The 27,721-nt window shown below is 35.1% G+C and overlaps 1 protein-coding gene across 1 annotated transcript in view; it reads left to right on the top strand.

Annotated features, from left to right (window-relative positions):
• Positions 1 to 27,721, top strand: part of STRN (striatin) — a 105,527-nt gene that overhangs the window by 62,195 nt on the left and 15,611 nt on the right. Inside the window, exons 7-14 of the mRNA XM_040224631.1 lie at positions 4,390 to 4,525; positions 7,834 to 7,944; positions 10,620 to 10,763; positions 14,953 to 15,089; positions 20,622 to 20,797; positions 22,582 to 22,629; positions 23,433 to 23,554; positions 27,356 to 27,523. Coding sequence (XP_040080565.1) covers positions 4,390 to 4,525; positions 7,834 to 7,944; positions 10,620 to 10,763; positions 14,953 to 15,089; positions 20,622 to 20,797; positions 22,582 to 22,629; positions 23,433 to 23,554; positions 27,356 to 27,523 — 1,042 coding nt within the window. The remainder of the gene's footprint in view (positions 1 to 4,389; positions 4,526 to 7,833; positions 7,945 to 10,619; positions 10,764 to 14,952; positions 15,090 to 20,621; positions 20,798 to 22,581; positions 22,630 to 23,432; positions 23,555 to 27,355; positions 27,524 to 27,721) is intronic.

Raw genomic sequence — 27,721 nt, 5'->3', positions numbered from 1 at the left:
ACTCAGATATAAATATTTTTAGGGGCTATTGTACAGACTTTAAAAATCCAAATCCTTCAACTTAAACCCTTTTATTTTTCCTTAAATTTGGGGAAATTTAATCTGAAAGTTTTTGTTTTGACTTCAAGAATATTTTTAGTATAGCAGTTTTCTCCTCAAGACCCTCATTCTTTAGCTTTTTGTTAATTCATTAAAGATTTCAACATTTTTATAGGGTTAGTGAATATGGTAAATGTGTGTTATAACAATGCATTGTTCTTGGTGCTATAAGACAATAGAACTGACAGACCCATTATGGTGCCTGATGGTGACTGGCATCAGCTCTAAACGGTGCGGGTTTTGTTTGTCATGTCAGGGTTGCTTTGGTAGGCAAGGACTCCACGTTTTCGGAACTCTCCCGTTAGATTTCTCCAAACATGTTTAGGGTTCTTCTGTGGTTTTGCTCAGATTTTTGTGAGTTTGTTGACTTTCCTATGATAGAGTCCTGGAATAAGATGTACATCTAAGTTGTTGCTTCTCCCTTTTCATCCCTTCTTTGTTCTGTCCGCTTCTTTTTAACATCTCTCTTCCCCTCCTTTTTTAAAAATTTATTTTATTGAAGGATAATTGCTTTACAGAATTTTGCTCTTTTCTGTCAAACCTCAACATGAATCAGCCATAGTTATGCATATATCCCCTCCGTTTTGAAACTCCCTCCCATCTCCCTCCCCATCCCACCCCTCTAGGTTGATACAGAGCCCCTGTTTGAGTTTCCTGAGCCATACAGCAAATTCCTTTTGGCTATCTATTTTACATATGGAATGTAAGTTTCCATGTTATTCTTTCCATACATCTCACCCTCTCCTCCCCTCTCCCCATGTCCATCGAGTCTAGTCTCTATGTTTGTTTCTCCATTGTTGACCTGTAAATAAATTCTTCAGTACCATTTTTCTAGATTCTATATACATGTGTTAGAATACAGTATTCATCTTTCTCTTTCTGACTCACTTCACTCTGTATGATAGGTTCTAGGTTCATCCACCTCATTAGAACTGACTTAAATGCGTTCCTTTTTATGGCTGAGTAATATTCCATTGTGTATATGTACCACAGCTTCTTTATCCATTCATCTGTCGATGGACATCTAGGTTGCTTCCATGTTCTAGATATTGTAAGTAGTGCTGCAGTGAACAATGGGGTACATGTGTCTCTTTCAGTTTTGGTTTCCTCAGGGTATATGCATAGGAGTGGGATTGCTAGGTCATAAGGTGGTTTTATTCCTAGTTTTTTAAGGAATCTCCATACCATCTTCCATAGTGGCTATATTGATTTACATTCCCACCAACAGTGCAAGGGTGTTCCCTTTTCTCCACACTCTTTCCAGCATTTATTGTTTGTAGACTTTTTGATGATGGCCATTCTGACTGGAATGAGGTGATATCTCATGGTGGTTTTGATTTGCATTTCTCTAATAATGAGCGATGTTGAGCATCTTTTCATGTGTTTGTTAGCCATCTCTATGTCTTCTTTGGAGAAATGTCTGTTTACGTCTTTTTCCCACTTTTTGATTGGATTATTTGTTTTTCTGGCATTGAGTTGTACGAGCTGCTTGTATATTTTGGAAATTAATCCTTTGTCAGTTGTTCCATTTGCTATTATTTTCTTCCATTCTGAGGGTTGTCTTTTCACCTTGCTTATAGTTTCCGTTGCTGTGAGAAAGCTTTTAAGTTTAATCAGGTCCCACTTGTTTACTTTTGTTTTTTTTTCCTTTACTCTAGGAGGTGGGTCATACAGGATCTTGCTTTGATTTATGTCATTGAGTGTTCTCCCTATGTTTTCCTCTAAGAGTTTTATAGTTTCTGGTCTTACATTTAGGTCTTTAATCCATTTCAAGTCTATCTTTGTATACAGTGTTAGGAATGTTCTAATTTCATTCTTTTACATGTAACTGTCCAGTTTTCCCAGCACCATTTATTGAAGAGACTGTCTTTATCCCATTGTATATTCTTGCCTCCTTTGTCAAAAATAAGGTACCCATAGGTGCATGGATTTATTTTTGGGCTTTCTATCTTGTGTCATTGGTCTATATTTCTGTTTTCATGCCAGTCTCTCTCCCCCCTTTTAACCTCTCTCCTCTCTTCTCTCTTTCCCTCTTCTCCTTCTCTTTCTTCTTCCTCCTCCTCCTTCTGCTTTATTTAAAGTAGGAGACGAGGGCATGCTTTGCTTTTAGGAGAGTGTTCACATTTCCTCCTTCACGTTTATTTAAGAAGAGGGAAGAGGAAAGGAAGGAAGGATAAATAAAGCAGACTGGACCTAGACTCTAGGCCTGGAGCTAAAGTCTCAGTTCTGTCACTAATTATCTGTGCTTTTTAATCCTTCAGGCTTAGTTTTTTAGTTTGTAAAATTGGGCTTATAACAAGTACCCATCTTATCCCCAGAGAATTTTGTAAGGAATAAATGAGACACTACATTTGAAAATGACATGTTTAACTATAAAGTGCTTTCTTTCTAAGTGTAACTTCTCTTTTCTATTTAAGTCCTCTGCTTCCATCAGAGACTCTCAACTTACTATTTCCAGATTAATATTTCCCCAGGCCACTATTTGGTAGTGTTGTGCTTGCTAATACAGCCCTGCCATGGATGTTATTTGAACTTGAAGAAGTTACTCCCTCTTTTTATTATTCAAACAAGTAGTAATCACATATGTTTAAACTGACTGTAGTAAAATAAAATGCCGAAACTTGTATGATAACTTTTCTCTGTCCTAATCATTTGGAAATTTTTTGCTGAGTTGTGATTTCTATGGGATGATTGCACTGAGATATTATTTTTCTGTCAAAGTACTTTACTTGTAGCTCAGTGGTTAAATAATAACTATAATGCTTTAAGTTTTGTCGTTAGTCATTATGTTAAATATTTAAAAATCTATAAGCTGTTTATTATTCCTATCAAGTATGGTCTTAACAGAAATTCCTACCTGTAAACTGATTTCTTTTTAAATAATCAATTTCATAAATATCCTGACTTCCAGTTAGTGCTGATTATGGCAATTCTGTGACCAAGCCATGAAGGCACAGCTAATGTAAACATATTTAATTCTATTTAAATGCTGGACCCAAAGATTTTTCTAGTTCTCTTTTAGAAAAATATTTCTGAATAAATAATTGGTTCCTTTATAGTAGTTTTGTATTAGTTTTGCTAATTTTTATGATGCATTAATTTTCACAGCTGCAGTTTAATAACTCTATGGCAAAAGACTTAAAAAATCTATGTAGCAATGTGTAAGCAGGACTTAAAAGACTGATTGCAGTGCTATATATATAGAGAATGGCTGAAAAGTATCCTATTAAAATGTTTAGTAGAACAAACAGGTTTTTTAAATGTTACTTTGTTCCCTTAATTAAAAATAGTTAAATAGATTCAACTAAGAAAATAACAGAAGCACAAAGCTCTTAATAGCTGAAGGTTGTGTTCAGGCTATTAATAGTGCATTTTGTTAGAAAAGACACATATATTCATTGTCCTTTCTGGCTCTTTGTCCTATATTGAAGTTTGATTGTTCTTTGCATTACAGTCTGGATAATTTTCCTCCTTTCTATCTCCTTCTCTCTTCTCATGATTAACTTTTTCACCTAATGATTCCAGAGATATTTCTAAATATATGAAAATGAGACATAATGGTCCTTGTTAGATTTGTTATTAAATCTAAGTTATGTATATCTCTGAAAGATCAATATTTTAAGAAAAAATTGAATATATAGACAGTTATTAGAGGAAATTGATGGAAGCTTGGGATGGTGGAAATAATAATGGGAAGAGCTCTCCCTCCCCCAGTCCCTCGAACAGAATACCTTCTCAATGTTGTGGCATGCATTTCTGAGTTTGTGGTTTTTGTGATTTTAGATTTTGTGAGGGAATGATGTACTAGACTTAAAATTTATCATGGTTATATTCTGAAAAATTCTTACAGTATTGAAGTGTTTCTTTATTTGGTTAGATTAGAATATCTGCACCTTGTACAGATTGCATCCCAGAAATGTAAGATTTGACTGTGGTTCTCATAATACAGTATGTCAAGGACATTTTTCATCTGCTGTAATATAAATTCATGTGTTGTATTCCAATGATTTCAATATGTGATTCCATTTGTTTATTTAGAAGAAGCCATCATTGAACAAAGTTTAAATTACTGCTTTAAAATGTTTAATATATAAAAATTTTAAAATGATATCTGTGTTTTCTACTGAATTGTATAGGTATCACAGTTACTTGACACAGCAAAGATGTATTTTCTGAAGAAAATAATAATTGGGTTTTCTCATTCAGGGGTAAAGGGATATTGTCTTCTTTATTTAAATTAACTCCATAATATATTCCAATATTTTAATTGAGCATGCTTTTTCTCATTAGATTGTTAGGAAGAAAGTATTGCCCGATAGCAGTGAAGATCGAGATACAAAAGAAGCTCTAAAGGAGTTTGACTTCTTGGTTACATCAGAAGAAGGAGACAATGACTCCAGAAGTGCAGGCGATGGGTCAGACTGGGGTAAGGAGAAATGCTGTATCCAACCAGAGATGTTATGTAAATGAACAAAACTAATATTTTACTAGGAAAGCAGCATCTTGAAGAACACTTGAAATCTTGAACACTTGAAGTATTGAAATCTTGGACATTCTATGGACTTTTTACTATCATGACCTTTTTTCCAGGATGTTTAAAGAAGGTTGTACAGCTATTTACCTTCCTTATCTTTTTTTTTTTTTAACATAAGTGGTATAGCATGAAAATAATTTGAATTTATAGACTGTTTCTGCCTAAACAGTAGAACTTGCAAATCTAGATTTTGTGGAAATTGAGTATGAGAACACAGCAGAAGATCTCATTATTTTTTCTTTTCTTTCTTAGTTTTTTTTAGCTGTGCCACATGGCATGTGGGATCTTAGTTCCCTGGCCAGGTATCAAACCTGTGTTCCTTGCAGTAGAAGTACAAAGTCTTAACACTGGCCTGCCAGGGAAGTCCTTGTAAAGGACTTAGATATCTCATCTCTGGCATCTTCTGGTTTACCACAGTTCTCCTATCATCTTCTGTTACTGTTGTTATCAGTATGGTGTTACGAGTGTGATATAGCTAAATTTTTACTTTAAAAAGCTGAAGGCATTCTAGGATCTAAAATCTAACTCAGTTTAATTTATTATTAAGATGTAATTGATGAAAATCTACATTTTTGATTGTTAGATTTTTCTGAAAAAAGGAGACTTCCTACTATTGATAGTAGAATAAAAGTGTTGAGTTTTTATGTTCAGAGACCCAGTGATCTGTTTTTTAAACTGTGGACTGAAACTTGTTAAAAATAGATTTCTGATTATTCTAGTTCATTTTGGCTTATTTCAATCATTTAACAAATACTGATTATGTGCCTTCTTTGTGCCAAGTCTTTTAGATGAAGATCCCTACCCCTGTGGGCCTACATTCTTCTAAGAGGATGTAGGCAGTAAGAGATAAACATGATAAATGATGTTTATCATGTAAGTCAGAATGTGATAAATGCAATGGCAAATAGAAAAAGTAGAACAGAGTAAGTAGGATGGAGAGTGCTGGGGACTGGGTCGGGTGGAGTGGATAGGTTCCAATATAAGATAGATTGATCATGGACGGTGCATTGAGAGGGTAACATTTGAATGAGAGACAGCATGGATGAGAGAGTTAGCCACATGGTATCCAGGGAAAGCGTGTTCAAGAAGAAGAAAATTAGAACATATGCCCTAAGATAGTTGTAATCCAGGTATGTTTGAGAAATTCAAGGAAGCTAGGGTGACTGGAGCAGAATGATGAGGGGAATGTAGTAGGAAGTGACCAGATCAAGTGGAGCTGTGTAGACCACTGGTGAGATGGAGAACCATGGGATGGTTGAGCCAGAAGGGTGAGTGGCATGATCCAACTTTTGTTTGAAAGCATCACTTTGGCTACTGTGTTGAGAATAGACTACCCAGGGCAATTAGTGTTGGCAGTAGACATGAAGTACAGAGGGGAAAACATTTGCTGTAATTCTAGCAAGAAACAGGTCAGAGAAGTAGTGGATATGCTGAGGAGTGCTCAGATTCTGGATGTGTTTTAAAGGCAGAGAAACAATATTTCCTGAAATACTTGTTGTGGGGTTTGGAAAAAAAGGAGGTTTTTGATCTGATCAAATGAAAGTATAGTTCAGTTCAGTTGCTCAGTCATGTCTGATTCATTGAAACCCCATGAACCGCAGCACGCCAGGTCTCCCTGTCCATCACCAACTCCTGAAGTTTACCCAAACTCATATCCATTGAGTCGGTGATGCCATCTAACTATCTCATCCTCTGTCATCCCCTTTTCCTCCTGCCTTCAGTCTTTCCCAACATTAGGGTCTTTTCAAATGAGTCAGCTCTTCGCATCAGGTGGCCAAGTATTGGAGTTTCAGCTTCAACATCAGTCCTTCCAAAGAACACCCAGGACTGATTTCCTTTAGGATGGACTGGTTGGGTCTCCTTGCAGTCCAAGGGACTCTCAAGAGTCTTCTCCAGCACCACAGTTCAAAAGCGTCAATTCTTTAGCACTTAGCTTTCTTTATAGTCCAATTCTCATATCCAGACATGACTATTGGAAAAACCATAGCCATGACTAGATGGACCTTTGTTGACAAAGCAATGTCTCTGCTTTTTAATATGCTGTCTAGGTTGGTCATAACTTTCCTTCCAAGGAGTAAGCGTCTTTTAATTTCATGGCTGCAGTCACCATCTGCAGTGATTTTGGAGCCCCCAGAAATAAAGTCAGTCACTGTTTCCACTGTTTTCCCCATCTATTTGCCATGAAGTGATGGGACCGGATGTCATGATCTTCGTTTTCTTAATGTTGAGCTTTAAGCCAACATTTTCACTCTCCTCTTTCACTTTCATCAAGAGGCTCTTTAGTTCTTCTTCACTTTCTGCCATAAGGGTGGTGTCATCTGCATACCTGAGGTTATTGATAGTGCTTTCAAATAAGATGGGGAACCCTGTAGATGGAAGAGATTGGATGGGAAAGATTGGGAGTTTGGTTTTGTGTGTTTGGTTTTGATTAGAGTTCCTAATGGAAATACAGAGTAAGCAAGTGGATATATGTCTTGAGTTCAGGTGAGAGTTCTAACACTTACATAATGTTATATGTATATAGTAATTTATTTTATAGTAAGTATAAAATACGTAACATATTTGCTTTTAAAATTTTCTACTCCTGAAAGGTGAAAATTAATGGTGGCATTTCTTTTCTCCTAGAAGCTCAGTTTCCAGCTTTAAATATTTATAAATGAACAGGTCACTTAAATCATTTTAACTATTGAATGCCAGGTTGATTAATAAGTTTGCAAAGTGCTATTTATAAAGCCTGTAAAATAAAAATGGTCATTTGCTGATAAATGCATGCCAGAAATGCATTTTTGAAATGAAAAGACCATTGAAGACTATTTTGTACAAATACTTAATAATCTTTTTTCATTACATAAATTAGTAAGAAATTTTTTTTGTGAGTTAGTCCTAATCACAGTCTGAAAATGAGAGTTTCTTGAATGTAGACTTTTGAGGCTTAATTTACTAAAAGTCACTCATGTTGCAATTTTTTTCTATGTCTGTTTCAAGGGAAATTTAATATTATTACCAAAGAAATAGAATTGACTACTGTTTCTTGGATATTATATTTCTTGTGACATGTACCTGATGAATAAATAATAACTTTAAAATTGGTAATAATATGAAGATGATTGTTATGTCATTCATTGACATAACAGTGAATTGACTTTGAATGTTCAATATCTTGTTGAAAAAGGCTGTTTCGTTTGTTTCACTCTATTTAGAAAAGGAAGACCAGTGTCTCATCCCTGAAGCTTGGAATGTGGACCAGGGAGTAATTACCAAACTCAAGGAACAATACAAAAAGGAGAGAAAGGGGAAAAAGGGGGTGAAGAGTAAGTGGAAAACATTGTATCTGTAAATCATAAATCTTACCTCTTTCATATCCCCCAATTTTTTTTCCAATGTTTTCCTAAAACTTACTTACTCTTTTTTTTGCCTTCTCCTGACCTCTTTCCTTTTCACTTGCTCTTCAGGGGTGGAAATTAAATGGTTAGATATTTGATTATGAACTTTGAAAAAGAAAAAACCTGTGAATATAATTATGGAACCATAGTGTATCCCAATAATAAATCTAGAGCATCATGATTATATGGGACTGTGTTTTCAAACATAGCAATAATTTGATTTTTCAAATTATATGTGCTTAATTACAGTAATGATTTTTTACTATTGATAATTTAAATCTCATCTAGTGTGACCCTCTGGCAAGCCACCAAATAATTGCTTACAATTTTAGGTCTTGGTCACAGAAAGAAGGTTAATTTCTATCCCTGAAAATCCTGTGTGTTCATAATACACAATTCATTTGCTCTCATCACTGTATGTTATACAGGTCACAGAGTCAAACACAGCTTTTTAAAAGTACTTATTTTTCTAATTTAAAATTTTGGCCAATGTCATTTATAATATTACCAATTAGGTTTTTTCTTTTCCCAACAAGATGTGTTCCACATCAAAAATGGAAACTAAAATGAAATTTCTAGCCCTGTGCATCATATATGTATATTATCTTATTCAAGTTATTAGTAAGATTTAACAATAGATCTAGTTAGGTATATAAAATAGAAATACAAAAGCTTTCACATATCCCTGAAAACCATCTTAGTCACCCTTTTAGGAGAGCAAGGTTAAATTATCTCCTTGTGCTACCACTCTCATTGACAGTATGGACATGGGTCTCCCTTTTACGGCAATAGGAATTTCATCCTTTGGGATATTAGTGTACAGTGGGATTAAAATCCAACTTGAGTGAGGCATGTATTTAAAATTGCAAAAGACTGGAGGGATATGGTTTTTCTCTTTTTTTGTAGTGATGCTAAGGATTATCAAAAATCAGTTGTTAATTTATAACCTAGTATTTACTCATAAATATTTAAATCTTTATTTAAAATATCTTAGAACTTGCAAGTATTTCACTTTAATGGATAGAAAGTCAGTGGCCTTTATTGATATTAGTATTGTACCAACTATTATGTAACAGAGAGAGAACGTCATTTAATTCCTTCTCAGTATTTATTAATCACAATGAGAAAAGTTAATATTAAAACATAAGAACATTTTCTACTTTTTATTAAAAATACTGATGCAATTTAATTTTAACAAGCAACAGTGAGACATGGTTTGTTATGACTTTTCATAGCCATGATAAAACCATTTAAGCTGAGATTTTAAGGAATATTTGTCATATGCAAGAAACAAGGAGAATGTTTTATTTATCAGATTGACTTAAAGTTAATATATTTGTCATTATGCTACAATAATAAATGTCTTAAAATGTAAAAGACCTTTTAATTGAAAATTTATCAAGGACTTATGTGGAATTTATTATTTATTATTTGGTTTTTATCAAATATCAAGGCTTCACTATAGTTGGAGTTTAGCATTTAAGGTCTCAAGCTGCACCATTTGACTGAAATAGTATTCCTGCTAAAAGAAGCTAGTGGATTTCCTGAGCCTGAAGATTGTGATCACTGTTTCAGGCATATGGTACATAGCTTTTTAGTATGATGAGAAAAAATGATTCTTTAGGAGGAGAAAGGCTAATGTTTTTCACTGAAGAGAGAAGGACTGAAGACTGAAGTTCAGCACATTTTATCATCATCAGTTTAGGTTATCTTGATAAAATGATAATCTGGGAACAAAAGAAGACATGATAAGAACAGAACTGAAAGACGTAAAATGAAAATAGAACTGAAGAAAGCTTTGAATTGACATATGAGGCATTAATTTATAAAGCATCATAGGTATCTTTTTAAATTTAGCTGTTTCTCATTGGAAGAGGTTGTGTCTTTATAATATGGGCTAGTAGAGATATTTTCAGTCAAATTGTGTTCTCTAATCACACTATCTTAGAATATATTTCTAGGCAATAGTTAAAATTGCTTAAAAATAGGAAAAAGCCATAATGGACTATGGGTAAGATTTTCCCATTCTTAATTAAACTTATAACAGGAAAAACAACAGAAGATCTGTTTCAGCCTCTATCCTATATAAAACAGTCAAAACAGGGATATGGGAGAATGAAGCATCAAAGTACAGGTAAGTAATTGGTAGGGTGTGAGACTTAACCTTGGGTACCATATTTTTAGGATGTAAAGCAGTGAATGCAGCTTAATTTAAACAAACAGAAAAGAATGTGCTTGTTTAATTTAGTACACAGTAGCTTCACAGTCTGTGGTATCTGTGTTTAGAGTTGTATACAAGGATTCTAGAATAATACTATTTTTAATGATCCAAGTTGCACAAGAACATTTTTTCATGCAAATAATGACATTTTATTCCATTAGCTTAATTTAAAAAATATATGTAAAACATAATTTTTCAAGAGTAATATACCTTTTTAAAAGTCTTGAGAACTTAGAAAATAGATTACTCTTTAGTATAAAATAGTGTGGTAGTTTTAAAGGTGAATATTGGCAGATGTGAATAAGGTTTATGGCACTATTTTGATGCAGTTGGATAATTCTGTTTTCTCTTTTTTGTTCTCTCCCTCCCTTTTCGGGACTAGGGCCCAATAGGTCAAAACTACAAGATATGCTTGCTAATTTGAGAGATGTTGATGAACTTCCCTCCTTGCAGCCATCTGTGGGTTCACCCTCCAGACCCAGCAGCTCCAGGCTTCCTGAACATGAAATAAATAGGGCAGATGAAGGCAAGTACTCGTGACACACTAGAGCACAGAAAGCACATGGATGTACTTACCTACATTCAGTTAGTAGAGAGGGCTCTCTAAGAGAATTTCATTCTACAGACGTTTAAACTATATATGTAGTTCTCCACATTGCAGGCTTTCTTATGTTCAAGGGGGTTTGATTATAACTATAGTCTTTAAGACTTGAAAAAGGATGCATAAACTTAAAACCAAGTCTAAATTGTAGTTTAGAACATCCCCCAACAGCTTCACAGAAGCCATGTAGTTGATGTGCATACACATAGTTCTAATACCATCCCAACAATGAGAAAACTGAGTATATACATAGTTAGTAAATGTTTACTTTGAGACTCACATAAATGTTTTCATATGTTTAAGCAATTTATCATTGACAAAAAGAGAAAAAAAGCACCTGAAAGTCTAGTCACATTTCCTTGTTCTCCTTCAGTCCTTGTCTATGTGCATATACTTTTTACAAAGTTATAGTCACCATGTAGAAGAATTCAGTTATATTTATATATATAAAATCATAAATTCATGATCATAATTTTAAGATTTAACATTTTAAATTAAATATTCTATTTTAGACTTGATACTTAACCATTCCCCTTTTGGATATTTAGATTATTCCCAGTTTTTTATAGTATAATCTTGTGTTACATAAATGCAGTTTTCCATCTCTTAGATAGAAGTTCTGATATTCCTATTTAGAAATGTATAAAGTGCTTATATGTGGCAGTTGATTTTAAAATATATATTTACATTAGCTGAAAGTCATGAGTAACATGAAATTAATCTTCATGATTAATATATTTTGAAATTTTTAAAAATTGCCTTGAATTTAAATATTATAATTATTTGTGGTGGATATGTCTCTTCAAATTATTATTTATTGAATAAAACCACCAAAGTCACAGAGGAAACATGTATTATTATTCTTTCTTGGTTTTAAATTTGGTTGTGTTTTAGAGAAATGTAAATTGACAGGCCCTTGATGGATAGATTTTGTGTTTGGAATACTTTTTCAATAAATTGTTTGATCATTGCATGGCTAATTTATTAGTATTAATTATAGTATACTGGGAATTTGTTTTCCATACATTAAATAATGAAGAACCACACATGATACCTTTACATTCTAGATGAACAATTTATTTGATGTAGGTATGTATCTTTTAAATTAAGATGTGAATCATGGGGCCTCAACAGGTATGTTTGTTACTCACTAGGAGATTCATTCAGCTAATACTATAGATGTGAGAATTTTAATCAGCTTCCTTTATTCTAAGATCAGGTCTGGATAAGAAGGAAAGTTAGTTTTTCTCTTATTCTAATAATCTCAAAAGAGTTTTATCAGAAATTTCATCTTACAGAATTCTTTTTCTTAATTGAAAGATAATTGGTTTACAGTGTTTGTTGGTTTCTGCCATGTAACTCAGTTACAATAATAGAGCAGAATATGTCCTAAATGACATATATGCAGAAAAGAATGTATAAACCACAGAAAATGCCCCTAATTTAAAAAAAAAATTAGAACCTTTAGAACAGAAGTGTTGAATGTCTAACTTATGATCTGTAGTATTGGTCCTCCGTCTGCTCCCACAGTACAGAATTTTCACAAGTAGAAAAGACACTTAAGAAATATGTTGTAGATTTAATTACCTGTGACTGATGCTTTTGAGTCTGCAGTCCAGTTTCAGAAGAAGTTTCCATAGCTTGTGTGTGCTATGTAAGTTTATTACTACATTTTTATTATAGTTATTCAGAAGGCAGTGAGTGCTGCACTTGAGGCATATTTAAATTATTTTGTAAAAGCTGATTAGAGCCTGTAATATTTAGTTATTAATAGAAATGCGGCCTCTAATCGAAAGTTCTGAGGACTCTTAGAGAGCAGTCAGTTACTGGTGTGCCCATTGGAGCTCTCTCTTTGGCCCTTAGGTCTGCTGGCTTAGCCACTGGTATGTGTGGAAGCAGTGGTTGATTGCCTGACTTTGTTTTCAGATTTTACTTGGCCATTCCTAGAACAGTTAGTTAAATTAGCCCACACAATGTGAATGACCAAATCACAAATCTTAGTTTTTGGCGGGGCGTGGGGGAGAGCCATTTTTACTTCATGTCTGAACTGAGTTTTCTGGCAATATTAGACATGAAAACAAAAGAACACCTGGCTGAAGCTCTAACCTCCTAGTCTCATGTGAATCATTTCGTTGAAATTCTGGCATGAAAATTGCTGTTCTAAATGAAACCATTCCTGCTGTTTATTAGTAAATGTTTAGAGGTGTTCAAACCCCTTATAAGATATGCGGTATGTTTGTGTAAAACCCATTTTTATTATTGCAGCTTTATTGTATGGTGGTTTGAAAATGTCTTATCAATTTATACTCTATTTTGTTCTTGTAACAATTTTGAGTAGAGTTCCTGCCACTAGTATTTTTAAAAGTTCATAGCTGTTCTTTTCATTTCTTCAATATTTATGATTGAATCTAAAATTATATTATTGAATGTGAAACTGAAAAACATCTCCTAAATCTATTCTCTGCATACATTGATTAGTACAGTTGACTTGTTTCTTTAAAAAAAGTTAACTAATTTCTTTAGCAGCCAAAGTTAAACTACTAAGTTCATCTAATCAATTCATAAATGTTTGTCATCAATAAAGTCACTACCTTGAGAAAACTACTTAAAAGAATGATGTCTGATGGCTTGTCAGAATGATTTGCATTTATAAAAAGTCTTCCAGTAGACACTTTAATAAAAAGCTTCTTTGAAATGAGTATTTTTAAATGAAATATGATATACCTACAGTAAACTACTTAGTCATAGGGATGAGCTCAGTGAGTTATCTCAAAGCAAAACCAGTCATGTCACCACTGCCTAGGTCAGGAAGCAGAAAAAGTTACCAGGGCATAGAAGTCCTGATGGTGCTGCCTTCAAACACGGCCCCTTCCCTCTTCTCCAGAGGTAGTCTTGAGTTCTGACAACACATATTAGCTTTGCCTTATATAGGCACTTTTTACTAATACAGTTATGACCCATTTTCATTTGAGATTTCTCCATATTATTTAGGTTATAGAATTAACCAATTTTATTTTGAATGCAGCCAGCAATGTTCAAAATCACTCTACATGTTTTAATGTACATTCAGTTCAGTTCAGTCGCTCAGTCGTGTCCGACTCTTTGCGACCCCATGAATCACAGCACGTCAGGCCTCCCTGTCCATCACCAACTCCCGGAGTTCACTCAGACTCAGGTTCATCGAGTCGGTGATACCATCCAGCCATCTTGTCCTCTGTTGTCCCCTTCTCCTCCTGCCCACAATCCCTCCCAGCATCAGAGTCTTTTCCAATGAGTCAACTCTTCGCATGAGATGGCCAAAGTCCTGGAGTTTCAGCTTTAGCATCATTCCTTCCAAAGAAATCCCAGGGCTGATCTTCAGAACGGACTGGTTGGATCTCCTTGCAGTCCAAGGGACTCTCAGGAGTCTTCTCCAACACCACAGTTCAAAAGCATCAATTCTTCAGTGCTCAGCCTTATTCACAGTCCAACTCTCACATCCATACATGACTACTGGAAAAACCATAGCCTTGACTAGATGGATCTTAGTCGGCAAAGTAATTACCTCATGTAAAATAGATGACCAGTGCAAGTTCAACGCATGAAGCAGAGCACCCAAAGCCAGTGCTCCGGGACAACCTAGAGGGATGGGGTGGGGAGGGTATTGGGAGGGGGGTTCAGGATGAGGGAACACATGTTTACCCATGGCTGATTCATGTCGATGTATGGCAAAAATCATCACAATATTGTAAAGTAATTATCCTCCAATTAAAATAAATTAATTAAAAATTAAACCACTTACTATACATATTTTAATAATTGATAGAAATCACTTGGGTAATTAGCATGAAATATCAAATGAGGAAAATTACTTTCTTTTATACATTTATAAATTTTTTTTCTATAGTGAAAAAGAAAGGATTTGTTTCATGTTGTACTTTTCTAATTAGATGATACCTTTAAATGGTTAAAATATGGAAAAGAGCAAGCACTTCTTCAGGATTTTCTGCATAGTGAATTTTACTGTGTTTGAAAGCATTTATAAATAATCAAATGTAGATATACCCTTAGGAAGTTAATTGTTGACTATTTAGAAGTGTTTTTTTAAAATGTTTCTTTTGTCTTCTCCCTTCAGTGGAAGCACTGACGTTTCCTCCTTCTTCTGGGAAGTCATTCATCATGGGAGCAGATGAAGCGCTCGAAAGTGAACTGGGACTGGGAGAATTGGCAGGCCTTACAGTGGCCAATGAAGCAGATTCATTAACTTATGATGTGAGCAGTTTTGTTTTTGTTGTTTTAATTTATTTTTTTTTAAATAGAAAGTTCATTTTATAGAAAAAGGTGACAATAGTGAGACTTCTTCACAAGTGTGGAATTCGTTTCAGTTTTAATCACAAACTTTGAAAATATGAGCATATTATAAAAATAAACCATACTTTTCACATCATGCAGATTAAAATTACAGGTTTTACCTAAATCTGTAAGTCAGTAGAGCTTATTCATTGGTTTTAGATAAGGGAAAGAATTCCTTTTTCTATCACCAAGATTGGGTTTGTCTTATGTTTTAAGGTACCAGTGATTAGTTGAAATTCATGCCTGCCTAATGGCAACATTTGTCTTGCTTATTTAATACATTGTCAATAAGACAACAGCTGAGAACTAGTTTTAGCTGTTGTTAGACAAGGTGTATGCAAGATACTTTCCAGATGCTAAGGCTGACCTATCAGTGATTTGGACCAAAATTGGAATCTTTATACCTTTATGCACACATCTATTTAGTTAATTTCAAACACAGTTCTTTTATAATTGTTCATTGTCATCAAGTATCAGAAAAACAGTTGCTTATTTCATAAAGTATTTACAGCCTATCTTATCTCTTCATTAAAATCCTTTTAGTTTTATACTTCATCGTCTTCATTGGGGAATACAATGTAGCTGCAGCCACATAGAGGATTTAGCATGGATCCCTAAGTGAACCTTGGAAGTATTTCAAAGAAGAACCTCACCACTCACTCCTCTTCCCTTAGATCAAAAACTCTCTCCCTCTATGCTAAGCCCTTTAGTAAGTCTTTTGGGTTCTACCTCCAACAACTGAAATCCATATAGTACATCTTTTTTCTTCCCCTCCTAGTCCATTTTTCTTCACCTGGATCTACCACAATAACCTAATCTAAACAGGCTCCTTGTACTCCATTCTCCACATATGTGATACAGATTTTGGGAAAAAAAAAAATTCTGTTTTCAGTGTTTTTATGTCCTTATAATTTATGTCTTTTAAAAACACCATTTAGCTGATTTTTATTTTTTAACCTTTGACAGCCTTTTAAAATTAGAAAGCTTTTAGTCCATTTCTTTTTAAAATAATAATATTTGTACTTAATCCTGCCATCTTTTGTGCCGCCTATTCTGTGTTTTTCTATTTTTGCCTAAATTGGGATTGATTATTTTTTATCATTCATCCCTCTCCATTATTTGAAACTTTTATGCACTCTTTCATTCATTACTTTTTAAATTACTGCACACATTCTTATCAAATTTTATATACAAGGATCTTTAGAACACTTTATTTGAAAAACTCCCACCCAATGTATGTCATTCTTGTTATATATTTTATTTCTGTGTACATTAATCTTCTACTAGCTTCCGTTTTATACACTCAGTAGTCAGAATTATCTGTTTTACATTAACTGTCTTGTCTTTTTCCATTCTCCCCTACATATCTGACTGCCCATCTGGATTCATTTTTCTTTTACTCTAAGAATACAATATATCTGTTTAATGAAGATCTATTGGTGCCTAACTCTCTTAGTTTCTGATTTTCTTGAATTGTCTTTGCTTGTCTTTTTTTTTTTTTTTTGCCTGAGTAGGCTATTATTTCTGATTTCGAATTTCACTTTGCAAAAAATTTTTAGTGCTTTTTGTTTTCTTTATTTATTTTTATTTTATTTTATTTATTTATTTATTTATTTTATTTTACTTTACAATTCTGTATTGGTTTTGATTGAAGGATATTTACAAAAATTGTATTGGTTTCTTTCATACTTTTTTTTAGTGCTTTAAATATATTTCATTTTTTTGTTTTCTCTTAAAATCAGCTGTCATTTCTGTTTTTGGTTATTCAGTAGTGGACAGTTTTTCCTGTGACTGATATTTCTCTATGCCTTGTCATAAAAGATTTAGTTGTTTTTTTTTTTTTTTAATTTAACCTTCATGAAATTCTTAGACCTTCTTGGCTTAATATGTTTCCTTGAGTTCTATAATGTTCTCAGCCATTCTCTTTAGATACTGCTTTTACACCTCTCTCCCTCCCTCTTTTCTTCTTCTACAACTGTTGTTATAGTGTTAGATCCTCTTTCTATATTCTCTGTTTCTGATCCCCTTTCTTCTGTGATTTCCATCTTTTGTTTTCCTGTATTTCAGTCTAGATTTTTTTAATAACTCATCTTCCAGTTAGCTAATTCTCTCTTCCATTATATGTAATCTGTAATTAAACTCATTTAATGAGATCTTATATCTTTGATTCTAGGGTTACTTTTTAAAAATCATTTACAGATTTCTTCCAGACTTTTCAGTCTTTTATCTTCTTGAACATAGTAAGCATGATTGCTTTAAGTTTTGAATCAGAGACTCAGTAGTAGTTCTGTTACAAATTATGTGTTATTTCTGTTTGTTTTCATTTATGCCGTTGTATCTCATATGGGTATGGCTATTTTGTACTATGTCCAAATAGCTATATTTGAAAAATTATCTCTAGAAATAATTTCAGGCCTGTTTATATCTTTTCACAAAGAGTATATTTTCATTTTCTTCTCTCAGACGTCTGTAACCACTAGAAATCTGGATCACCTGCTTCATTTTTAGTTTTTGAGATGATCTAAAGCTGATCTACATTCTTTGAAGGGCTTTTGTTCTTTTAGTTCACTCTTATGTGTAGGATACAGCCTTCGGAAATCAAAACCTAAAGCCAGATAGTCTACTAAGCCCTACTTTCTTGGCAGGCCCTGGACATCAATCTATATCTCTCTGCATTGCAAAGTCATCAGAAACACAACTCAACCTCTCAGCCATCTCTTCTGCAGTCAGTAAACACTCACTGGGGAAAACAGTTCCAGATACCAGGCTCACTTCCATAGGCCTCTGTCTTCACCTGGATCCTAGTTTTTTTCCCACGATTTTGTTAGTTCCAGATTTTTTTATTCTTAGGTTTGCTATTCTACTTGTCCTCAGTACACAGTTGGTCCTAATGATCTGGTCCATCATGACCAGAAGCAGAAATTCCTATTAGATGCTTTGTTCCTGCAAAGAGTTTGTCTAATACATAAAGGAATTCAGTCCTCTCTCTGGAGAAAGCTCATCCTTTTTTCATAACTCTTAATTGTTAGAAAACTTAGTGTTAGTCTGTCTCGGTTTCTAAAAGTAGTTCCTAGTTTTATTAAGCATATTAGCAATCTGTTGCTGCATAACAACTTGTACCACATTTAACAGCTTAAAAGAACAAACATTTATATCTCACAGCTTCCATGGATCAGCAGTCTGGGGACAGCTTAATTATGTGACTTTGGCTGTTTGTATGGTTGTAATCAAGACATTGACAAGGGCTGCAGTCTTACCTAGACTTGACTTGGGGAAAATCTGCTTCCAGGCTCACTCATGTAGTTGTTTGAAGGCCTTGGTTTCTTGCCGACTGTTGTCTGGGAACCACTTCCTCACCACATGGACCTCTCTGTGGGCTCCTCAACAGAGCAGCTGGCTTTTCCCAATGTGAGTGCACCTGAAAAGACAGGGAGCAGAAACACTCAAGATGAAAGGTTTTATAACCTAATTTTGGAAGTAGTTTGTTCCAACTTCTGCTGTATGCTGTTGATCCCAGAGCATCCCTATAATGTGGAAGTGTGAAAGTGTTAGTTGCTCAGTTGTGTCCAACCCTTTATGACCCCATGGACTATAGCCTGCCAGGCTTCTCTATCCATGGGATGCTCTGGGCAAGTATACTGGAGTGGGTGTCCATTTCCTTCTCCAGGGAATGAACCTGTGTCTCCCACGTTCCAGGGAGGTTCTTTACCATCGGAGCTACCAGGGAAGGGGACTACCCAAAGGTAAAAACAGGTGTGGCTGATTGGGAACTTAGTGGCTGCCTGCCACATCAGGATAATCAGAGGAATTTAAGTACTCTTCCATATGAAACCTTTCAGCTCTTTAATAAGAATAAAAGAGGTCAGCTTGGTTGCCCTTGTCATCCTAACCTTCCTGCCAGCCCTGCCTGCCCTCAAAATAATCAGCCCCACTCTTAGAGTAGTTCCTTGCATAATGTGTTTTGTTTTCACTCATTGCTTCCCAGGTGGCGCTAGTGGTAAAGAACCTGCCTGCCAGTGCAGGAGACAAAAGAGACCTGGGTTTGATCCCTGGGTCCGGAAGATCCCCTGGAGGAGGGCGTGGCAACCCACTCAAGTATTCTTGCCTGGAGAACCCTATGGACAGAGAACCTAGTGGGCTGTGGTTCATTGAGTCGCAAATAATCAGACACAACTGGAACAACTTAGCACGCATGCATTGCCCCAGTTGTGACATGTCCTGTCCAGATTTCTCTGCAGATTTTTAAATGTCTGGGTTCTAAATTACAGTTTAATAGTATAGCCTCTGAAACCAGATTGCTTGATTTTTGAATCCTGACTCCTCCATTTACTAGATGGCAAGTCACTTAACTTCTCTTTCCCTAAAATGACTAGTCTATAAAGTGAGTATAGTGTTAATTCCTACATCATAGAGTTGTGAGGATTAAGTGAGTTAATGCTTTTTAAGTCTTTTGAACAATGTAGAAAATAATGAATGCTGCATAGAATATCAGTTGTTGTATCATTGATAATTTTTGTAACTGTGAGTATGGTAACATATTCTCTAATATATTACAAATACTTGCTTAAATCTACCATGATTGTTAGCCTTAGAGTGTGAAGTTCATCCATGGTGCTTGTGTAAAGTCAAACACTATCCTCTTTAGCTTTTCTATTAGTTGGAATGAAAAAACAGTGCATTATTTTTTCCGTTATTGAGATTGAGATTCTGTGGAGAAAGTGAAAGTGACTCAGTTGAGTCCGACTCTTTGTGACCCCATGGACCGTAATCTACCAGGCTCCTCTGTCCATGGGGATTTTCCAGGCAAGAATACTGGAGTAGGTTGCTGTTCCCTTCTCCAGGGCATCTTCCCAACCCAGGGATCGAACCCAGATCTCCCATGTTGCAGGCAGATTCTTTACCATCTGAGCTACCAGGGAAGCCCTCTGTGGAGAAAAGGAACATAATAAATATATAATTATGTTTGTAATATCTGATTGTCTCTTCCAGTTTTAACATTTTGTTATCAGTATATAAACTTCATTACCAATTTTCTGAAACCATTGAAAATTTGGAAGTATCATATTCTATAATGTTAACATGTTTAAAGATAATTTAGTTTTCAACTCTTACCCAAAATTGCTTTATATTCTGTAATTCAGGTTTAAATCACTTTTCTTTTTAAAAAGCATCCTAGTGAAATTTTGTTTTTTGTTACTAAGTTATTTGATCCTCCTTCTATACTGAATTATGTATTTTCTTATTATAGCATTGATATTTCTTCAAAGAAAACCATTGTTGACATATTGCTAATTTTGCCTATTGATTTGGTTATCTGCTTAAAAATTATATTATTTTGAAACTTGCAAAATAATGGTAGTTTAATGATGAAACAGTAAGAATTAATGCTGAAATACAGTTTTTTTCCCCATTCTGAACTAAGTATATTGGTATCTTTTTTTTCTTTAATAGATAGCAAATAATAAAGATGCATTGAGGAAGACATGGAACCCCAAGTTTACATTAAGAAGTCACTTTGATGGCATTAGAGCCCTCGCTTTCCACCCCACTGAGCCTGTTTTGATAACAGCATCAGAGGATCACACGTTAAAAATGTGGAATTTGCAGAAAACAGCCCCAGCCAAAAAGTGAGAATATTCTACTTTAACCGTATTTGAATAATTTAATTAATATTTTTTCAGCAGAGAAAGCCTTACTTTATTATTTGCTGTTAAATTCCTCAAATATCTCTTCTAATTTTTTTCCTTACCATGTCATGTAATTTAGGGTGTTTTTGCTTTCATAAGCTATTTTAGGGTGAAAAACTGACCCTTAGGGAGAAATGGTTTGTGAATGCTGATTATAATCTTTATTTGGTGTTTTAAATAACTTACATTTCGGGAACCCTTTGTCTGCACTGGAGGTATCTGTTGTTGTAAGCAGGCATAGTCATGTTTAAAATCGTCAAACCCCAACCCCAATCCTTCCCCTTTGTTTACTAGGTTTGGCCTTATGCTGGAGCAGGTGGGGGCAAGAGACCTCTCTTTGATCTTTTCTTTTGATCTTGACCAAAATGTCTAGACTGAAGGGCACTGTTGCTGCTCTCACTTATCTGCTAATACTTACCTTGGCCCCTTGGTTCCTCTATAAGCACGGACAGACATGAATTGGTATAAACCCCTTTTATCAGTCACCAAGCTAGTCCTGATCCCACTTGGTACTTTCTCTTTCTTCCTTGGATTACATGGTCCAGAACCCAGCATCTACCAGCAAGGGCCCTTCTACAGTGATAGATACCTCTTTTTATTAAAGAGTAGAAATGAACATCAAATGGAGGAGAGGATGGAAGTTTTACTACTGACAGAGAATATCTCCTGCCCAATTTGAAAACAATCAGTGACATTCCAGCTGTCACACCTAGACGTTCATCAGACAGCTCAACTGGATCTTGCTAAAACCAAGTGAATCTTCATGTAGATGAGGTGTCTTTAACAGAGAAAAGGTATTTCCTGGTTACAAACTGTGCCTTTTGTTCTTAAAGTTCTTTAGTTTACAGTGGGCATCATATTAGATGAGAGAATGTGAGTATCTCATCATATATTCTTGACTATAACTTTGAAATATATTGAAATTTCTTGCTGGTGGTAGCTTAGCAATAACACCTTCACAAGCAAGTAACAATAGCCTTTGTTTACCTTTGAACTTAAAACTTTGGAAATGAGGAGAGCTATCATATGCCTATTAAAAAAAAATCTGTAATACAATCCAACTTTAAATCCAGTTTCTGTTCTCAGTATGGCCAGTATTAGCCATGTAGAGTACTCATACACTCAGTGTTCTGAGTAATGAATAATCTGTTCTGATGTCCAAATCTAAGGTGGACAGTTTCTGCAGGTATTAAGGACAGACATGTTAATCTTTATGGAAATGCGAGGAAATTAAAGTACCTTTGATTGAAATTCTGTTCTGTATGGTTCTGTCCTCGGCTGTTTTACCTTGAAGAATCTCATTTAATCTTGTAAATATTTGCTGTTATCCCTATTTTTCTATTAAACAGAGGAATCTAAAGTTTCAAAAGATTAAATAATTTGCCTAAAGTTAGCCAATTAGATACAGAACTGGAAATTAAATCCAGAAATTTATCTCTTCAAAACCCTTGTGTTTTCTTCCCGAGTGAGGCTCTCTCTCCCTTTAATCAAATAGATTAGGACAGTGCTAAAAGTGCTGTAACAGTTAGTAAAGAATTTTGTTTCTTAAAGCCACAGAAATATGTGATTGATGTTAAGTAAGCTTTATTGTGTCCTGGGGTTGAGAATTGTATATTACCATAGTGTTGATATTTCTAGGGGCATTTTTATGACATACATTCAGTCATACTGTTTACTACTGACTTTTAGAATGATAAAAACATCCTCCTTTCTCTCTGATTTAGGAGCACGTCTCTTGATGTGGAGCCTATCTATACATTCAGAGCTCATAAGTAAGTGTGTGCTTTTTCTTTGTGTTAAATCAACATCATTGTAAATCATCCTGATTAGTATCTTATTTTCTTTCATGTATGTATTTGTTGTATGTGGGTTTTTTTTTTGTATTTGGTAGCTTTTTTTTTTTTTTTTTTGTAAATGTAAAAGAAAGTGGCAGATAATGTAATGTTAGCGACAAGTATATCACTACCAAATAGGGATCCTTGCTGAAATCAGGTATTATTTGCATGATGTTCAGATGATGTATATATCTCTCTCTTAAAATGAAGTTGAGGAAGTTAAGTTTAACTATTAGAAATCCTGATCTTTTTTTCCTTAAAGATAACCTGGTAAAAATACCTGAGACATTTAAAAAATTGTGGTCACATTTCATGCTTTTCCTGTTTCCATTTAAGTTTAAGAAATGTACCTGTTCACTCGATTTAGCCCAGAGGTTGGCATACGTTTTATATTTAAAAAGGGTCAGATAGTAAATGCTTTTCAGGCTGCATATTTAATGTTGTATATTCTTGCTTTTAGTTTAGTTTTGTATTATAACATTTTAAAAAGGTAAAACCTGCAAGTGCTTTAGGATTGTACAAAAACAGTTCACTGGTTGGATTTGACCCATAGGCCATAGATCACTAACCACTGGTTTAGCAGAGGAAGAAAAATGGATAGTGCTTTGGCAGGTTTTTTTTGTTGTTGTTGTACAAAATAGAAAAAGAGAAAGCCATTTGAAAAACTAAGCATTCTTATTTCTAACTCATTCTAATATCAAATAGATTTTTTGAGGATGGAAATTGGTTTTTTCTCCCAGAGGTCCCGTGCTTTGTGTGGTGATGAGTAGCAATGGTGAGCAGTGCTACAGTGGTGGTACTGATGGACTGATCCAGAGCTGGAACACCACCAACCCCAACATCGATCCCTATGACTCCTATGGTATGCGACTCCCCTAAAATACGAAGGAATAACATAGTTTCTTTTTATGCATTTTGTATTGCATATCTATGGATAAAATGAGATGTTTTTGAAAATAAATTTATTTTGTTAAAAAGGGTTTCCGTATTTGGGAATCAATTTGATATATATATAATGCTTAAAAAAGAGGGAAAATAATGTATTTTTCCTGCGAAAAGAGTTCCCACCCCCAGGTCTTACTGGTTGAAAATGCTGGCTTGATTGACAGTTGTTTTCTTCATTTGTAGGCATGTGTACAGTACTTGACACATTATTGTTAATCTGTAATCATACTTTCTCACTACTCTTGACAAATAATTTTGAAGGAAAATGAATGTTGGCATCATCGTCTTGATCAATTATTACAGAGTGTAGAGGCTAGTGATTTTCAAAGTGTATAACACCAAAATATTTAAAAGACTTTTAAAAATTAAGAAGTACCCTTTAGATTTGGAAACAGCATCATGAATCAAAAAACTGTATGTATGATCTATCACTAGATATTATCATGAATTCTCTCAGTTATTTTGATTTTCTCTTTAAATTCTCCATAAATTCTAGAGTGGTATGAAGTGTCATATTTGTCATGAAACCATAGTTTATTTTTATTACCATTTTAGATTAATTTCACCACTAAACCTAAGTAAAGATAAAAAATTCAGTAACTAAAATATTCTCCCAACATTTATTTAGTAATCATTTAACATATATTTTGTGAAAGATAACACCCTCTCTCCTGCTGCAGTTCTTTTCTGGATTTATCTGTTTCATACTTTTTGTCACTTCCTTTATCCCTCTTTCAGAGATTAGTTGACCTCATTCTGTCCCAAGCCAACCCTTTCCCTTTCGCTGTTGACCTCTTTCTCTTGTTTCCTTTGAGACTGCACTGTCTTTCTTTATTGCTGCCTCTCTCTTTTGCACTCATCTGAAGCCTTACCCTTTTTGCTCTCTTTCCATCCCCTGAGCATATAGTAAATTCAAGTTTCTCCCATTCTGGGCAAGAAGAAGCCTTTTGTGACTCCATTTCCCTCTCTGGTTCTTTTTTTTTTTTTCTTTAATTTATTTAAATTGGAGGCTAATTACTTTATAATATTGCGGTGGGTTTTGCCATACATTGATATGAATCAGCCATGGGTGTACATGTGTCCCCCATCCTGAACCCACCTCCCTCCCCATCCCACCCCTCAGGGTCATCCCAGTGCACCAGCCCTGAGCACCCTGTGTCATGCATCGAACCTGGACTGGTGATCTGTTTCATATATGATAATATACATGTTTCAATGCTATTCTCTCAAATCATCCCACCCTCACCTTCTCCCACAGAGTCCAAAAGTCTGTTCTATACATCTGTGTCTTTTTTGCTGTCTCTCATATAGGGTCATTATTACCATCTTTCTAGCCTCTCTTCCTTCCCATGTCTCTTTGGTCTAGAAAACACAATTATTAGTTACTGATTCCATGTCTTTCACTTACATAATTCCTCTTCATTCTGTCTTGTGGCTATGCCAATTAAATACAAAAAAGTATCAATAAATGTCTAACTGGCTGATCCAAAGGATATTTTACAATTCTTATTTTACTTGATGTACTGGCTATCTGAAACTGTGGATTGCTCTATCCTTTTTGAAATCTTTTCACTATAGGCTTTTTTGACACAACTCTATGACAGTTTCTATTCCCTATGCGTCATAAACTCCTTTTATTTTCTCACCTAGAAATACTGACATTTTTTGAGGCTAGACCCTAACTCCGGAGAAGGCGATGGCATCCCACTCCAGTACTCTTGCCTGGAAAATCCCATGGACAGAGGAGCCTGGTAGGCTGCAGTCCATGGGATTGCGAAGAGTCAGACATGACTGAGCGACTTCCCTTTCACTTTTCACTTTCATGCATTGGAGAAGGAAATGGCAATCCACTCCAGTGTTCTTGTCTGGAGAATCCCAGGGATGGGGGAGCCTGGTAGGCTGCCATCTATGGGGTCGCACAGAGTCGGACACGACTGAAGTGACTTAGCAGTAGCAGTAGACCCTAACTCATTTTTTGCATTGTACGCATATTCTTTGGTAGACTGAATCCACTTTGTGGTTTTATATATTGTTGACTAATCAATCTCTTTTTTAAGCCTGAGGCTACCTATACAGCATTTTAAAATGGCTGTCTTATTGTCCATAAATCCCTACAAGCACTTTTCCTTCTTCCATATATTCTTAATTATTTTTGGTCACAGCATACAGCTTGGGGGAATCTTAGTTCCCCAACCAGGGATTGAACCTGTGGCCCTGGCAGTGAGAGCACCAAGTCCTAACCGCTAGACTTATTAGGGAAGTCCATTTTCAAATATTCTTTGTATATTCTTTATCAGGTGGCAGCACTACCAAACTTATCCAAACTAGAAACCGAAGAGTTATCCTTGATTCTTTATACTATTTTACTATCTATCACTTATTAATTACTATACCTTTTTGTTAATATCCCCTAAATATTTCTTGAATTTACTCCTTTTCTGCCCCTTTTATCACTGTCCTCACTTTGATTTTCATCTTCACTCTCCCATCTTCTGAAACAGTCCACTTGCCTTTGTCTTGTTTCTTTCCAATCTCTTCTACACTGTGATCAGAGTTACCATATTAAATACTTGCTTCACAATGCTGCTTCTGGGAAACCTTTCAGTGTTTCTCTGTTGCTTTAGGGTAATTTCCTGAGTATGTCATAGGCATCCCACCGTAAACTGACCACTCTCATCTCATCCACTTCTTGCCTCAAATTTCACAGTCCAGTAATACTGAATTTCTTATAAATGTCCTGACATAGCATTCTATTTTTCCTTCTGTGAGTTTGTAGGAGCTGCCTCATTTGCCAGGAGTGCCTTCCCTCTGCCCTTTGACAGGCCAACATCTATACAGTATAGGTGTCATTCTTTCCAAGAAGCGTCCAGTCACTCTTTAGTAACTGGTACCTGCCACTGTTATTGTACTTAAACCACATTACTTTTTGAAGACAGGGCTGGTATTGTGTCTAATCATCTGCATGACCCCTGCATCTAGCATAGTGCCAAATACACAGTGTATCTTCAATAAGTATTTTATGGTGTAACTAAAGAGGATATAGAACGAATAACACCAGTGACATTTTAAATTTAACATCTCTGAACTATCTTGAAAGTACAACTTCTAGAGTCATTGTGAGGGTTAATAAGTAAAATTTCCAATTTGGCTTTTATCATGAAATGCTCCTTCCTGGGTCCTCCCCCTCTCCCTCGCCACATGCATATCATCCATATGTCTTGTTTGAGAATTTGGGGATTTCTGTAGGTCTCAGTTTATGTCCATTAAGAATGTCAGAGGCCTGTTGCTCCCAAGAGCTATGATGGTAGTCATACCATCATAGCACAAGTGACCTGAAGGGTGTGTGCTAGGTGCTGAAGGACATCACTTCCTTAGGGAATGTGAGTTGTGGTTTCTCTGCAAGTAGATTAAATCCTAATGGTTTGTGTTAACATGCTTTAAAAAAAAAAAAAAAAAGACAAATGGGAAGAAAAAAAGGGAGGAAGAAAGAAATGGCTGATTTTTTAAGGAGAAAAATATGTACTTTAAAATTTTAATTTAGACATTTTAAACCCTGTATTTGCATTGTTTCCAGGCCTGTTCTTGGTACATTTCAAAATAATAATAAAAACTAGGAAGTATATTTTATACTTTCTGTTTGTATCCTCTACTTTCCATTGGACTCTCTCAGTACCTTTATGATTTGTGCTTTTCCCCTGCATTCTTGCTGTTGTCGTAGATCCTTCTGTCTTAAGAGGCCCTCTCTTGGGTCACACGGATGCAGTCTGGGGCTTGGCCTACAGTGCAGCACACCAGCGTTTGTTGTCCTGTTCAGCAGATGGCACTCTCCGGTTGTGGAATACAACTGAGGTTGCTCCAGCCCTGAGTGTGTTTAATGATAATCAAGGTACATACCTTTTTCTCCTTTTTCTTACAGAGTCTTTTGTAAAGTGTCTTATTCCAAAAGAAACAAATAGATGATTCTACAGACTCTTACTTCTCTAAATTTAATTTGAAGGGTTTTTTTTTAAGCAGTGAAAATATGTTTGTTTGAATTTCCAACTTAGTATGTATAATTTTAAAAAGCATATTATTTGGTGAAGTA

This window comes from Oryx dammah, unplaced genomic scaffold (assembly GCF_014754425.2).
Source record: "Oryx dammah isolate SB20612 unplaced genomic scaffold, SCBI_Odam_1.1 HiC_scaffold_25, whole genome shotgun sequence".
In the NCBI taxonomy this organism is placed as follows: Eukaryota; Metazoa; Chordata; class Mammalia; order Artiodactyla; family Bovidae; genus Oryx; species Oryx dammah.
The sequence above is the reverse complement of the archived record's forward strand: the minus strand, read 5'-3'. Positions and strand labels throughout refer to the sequence as shown.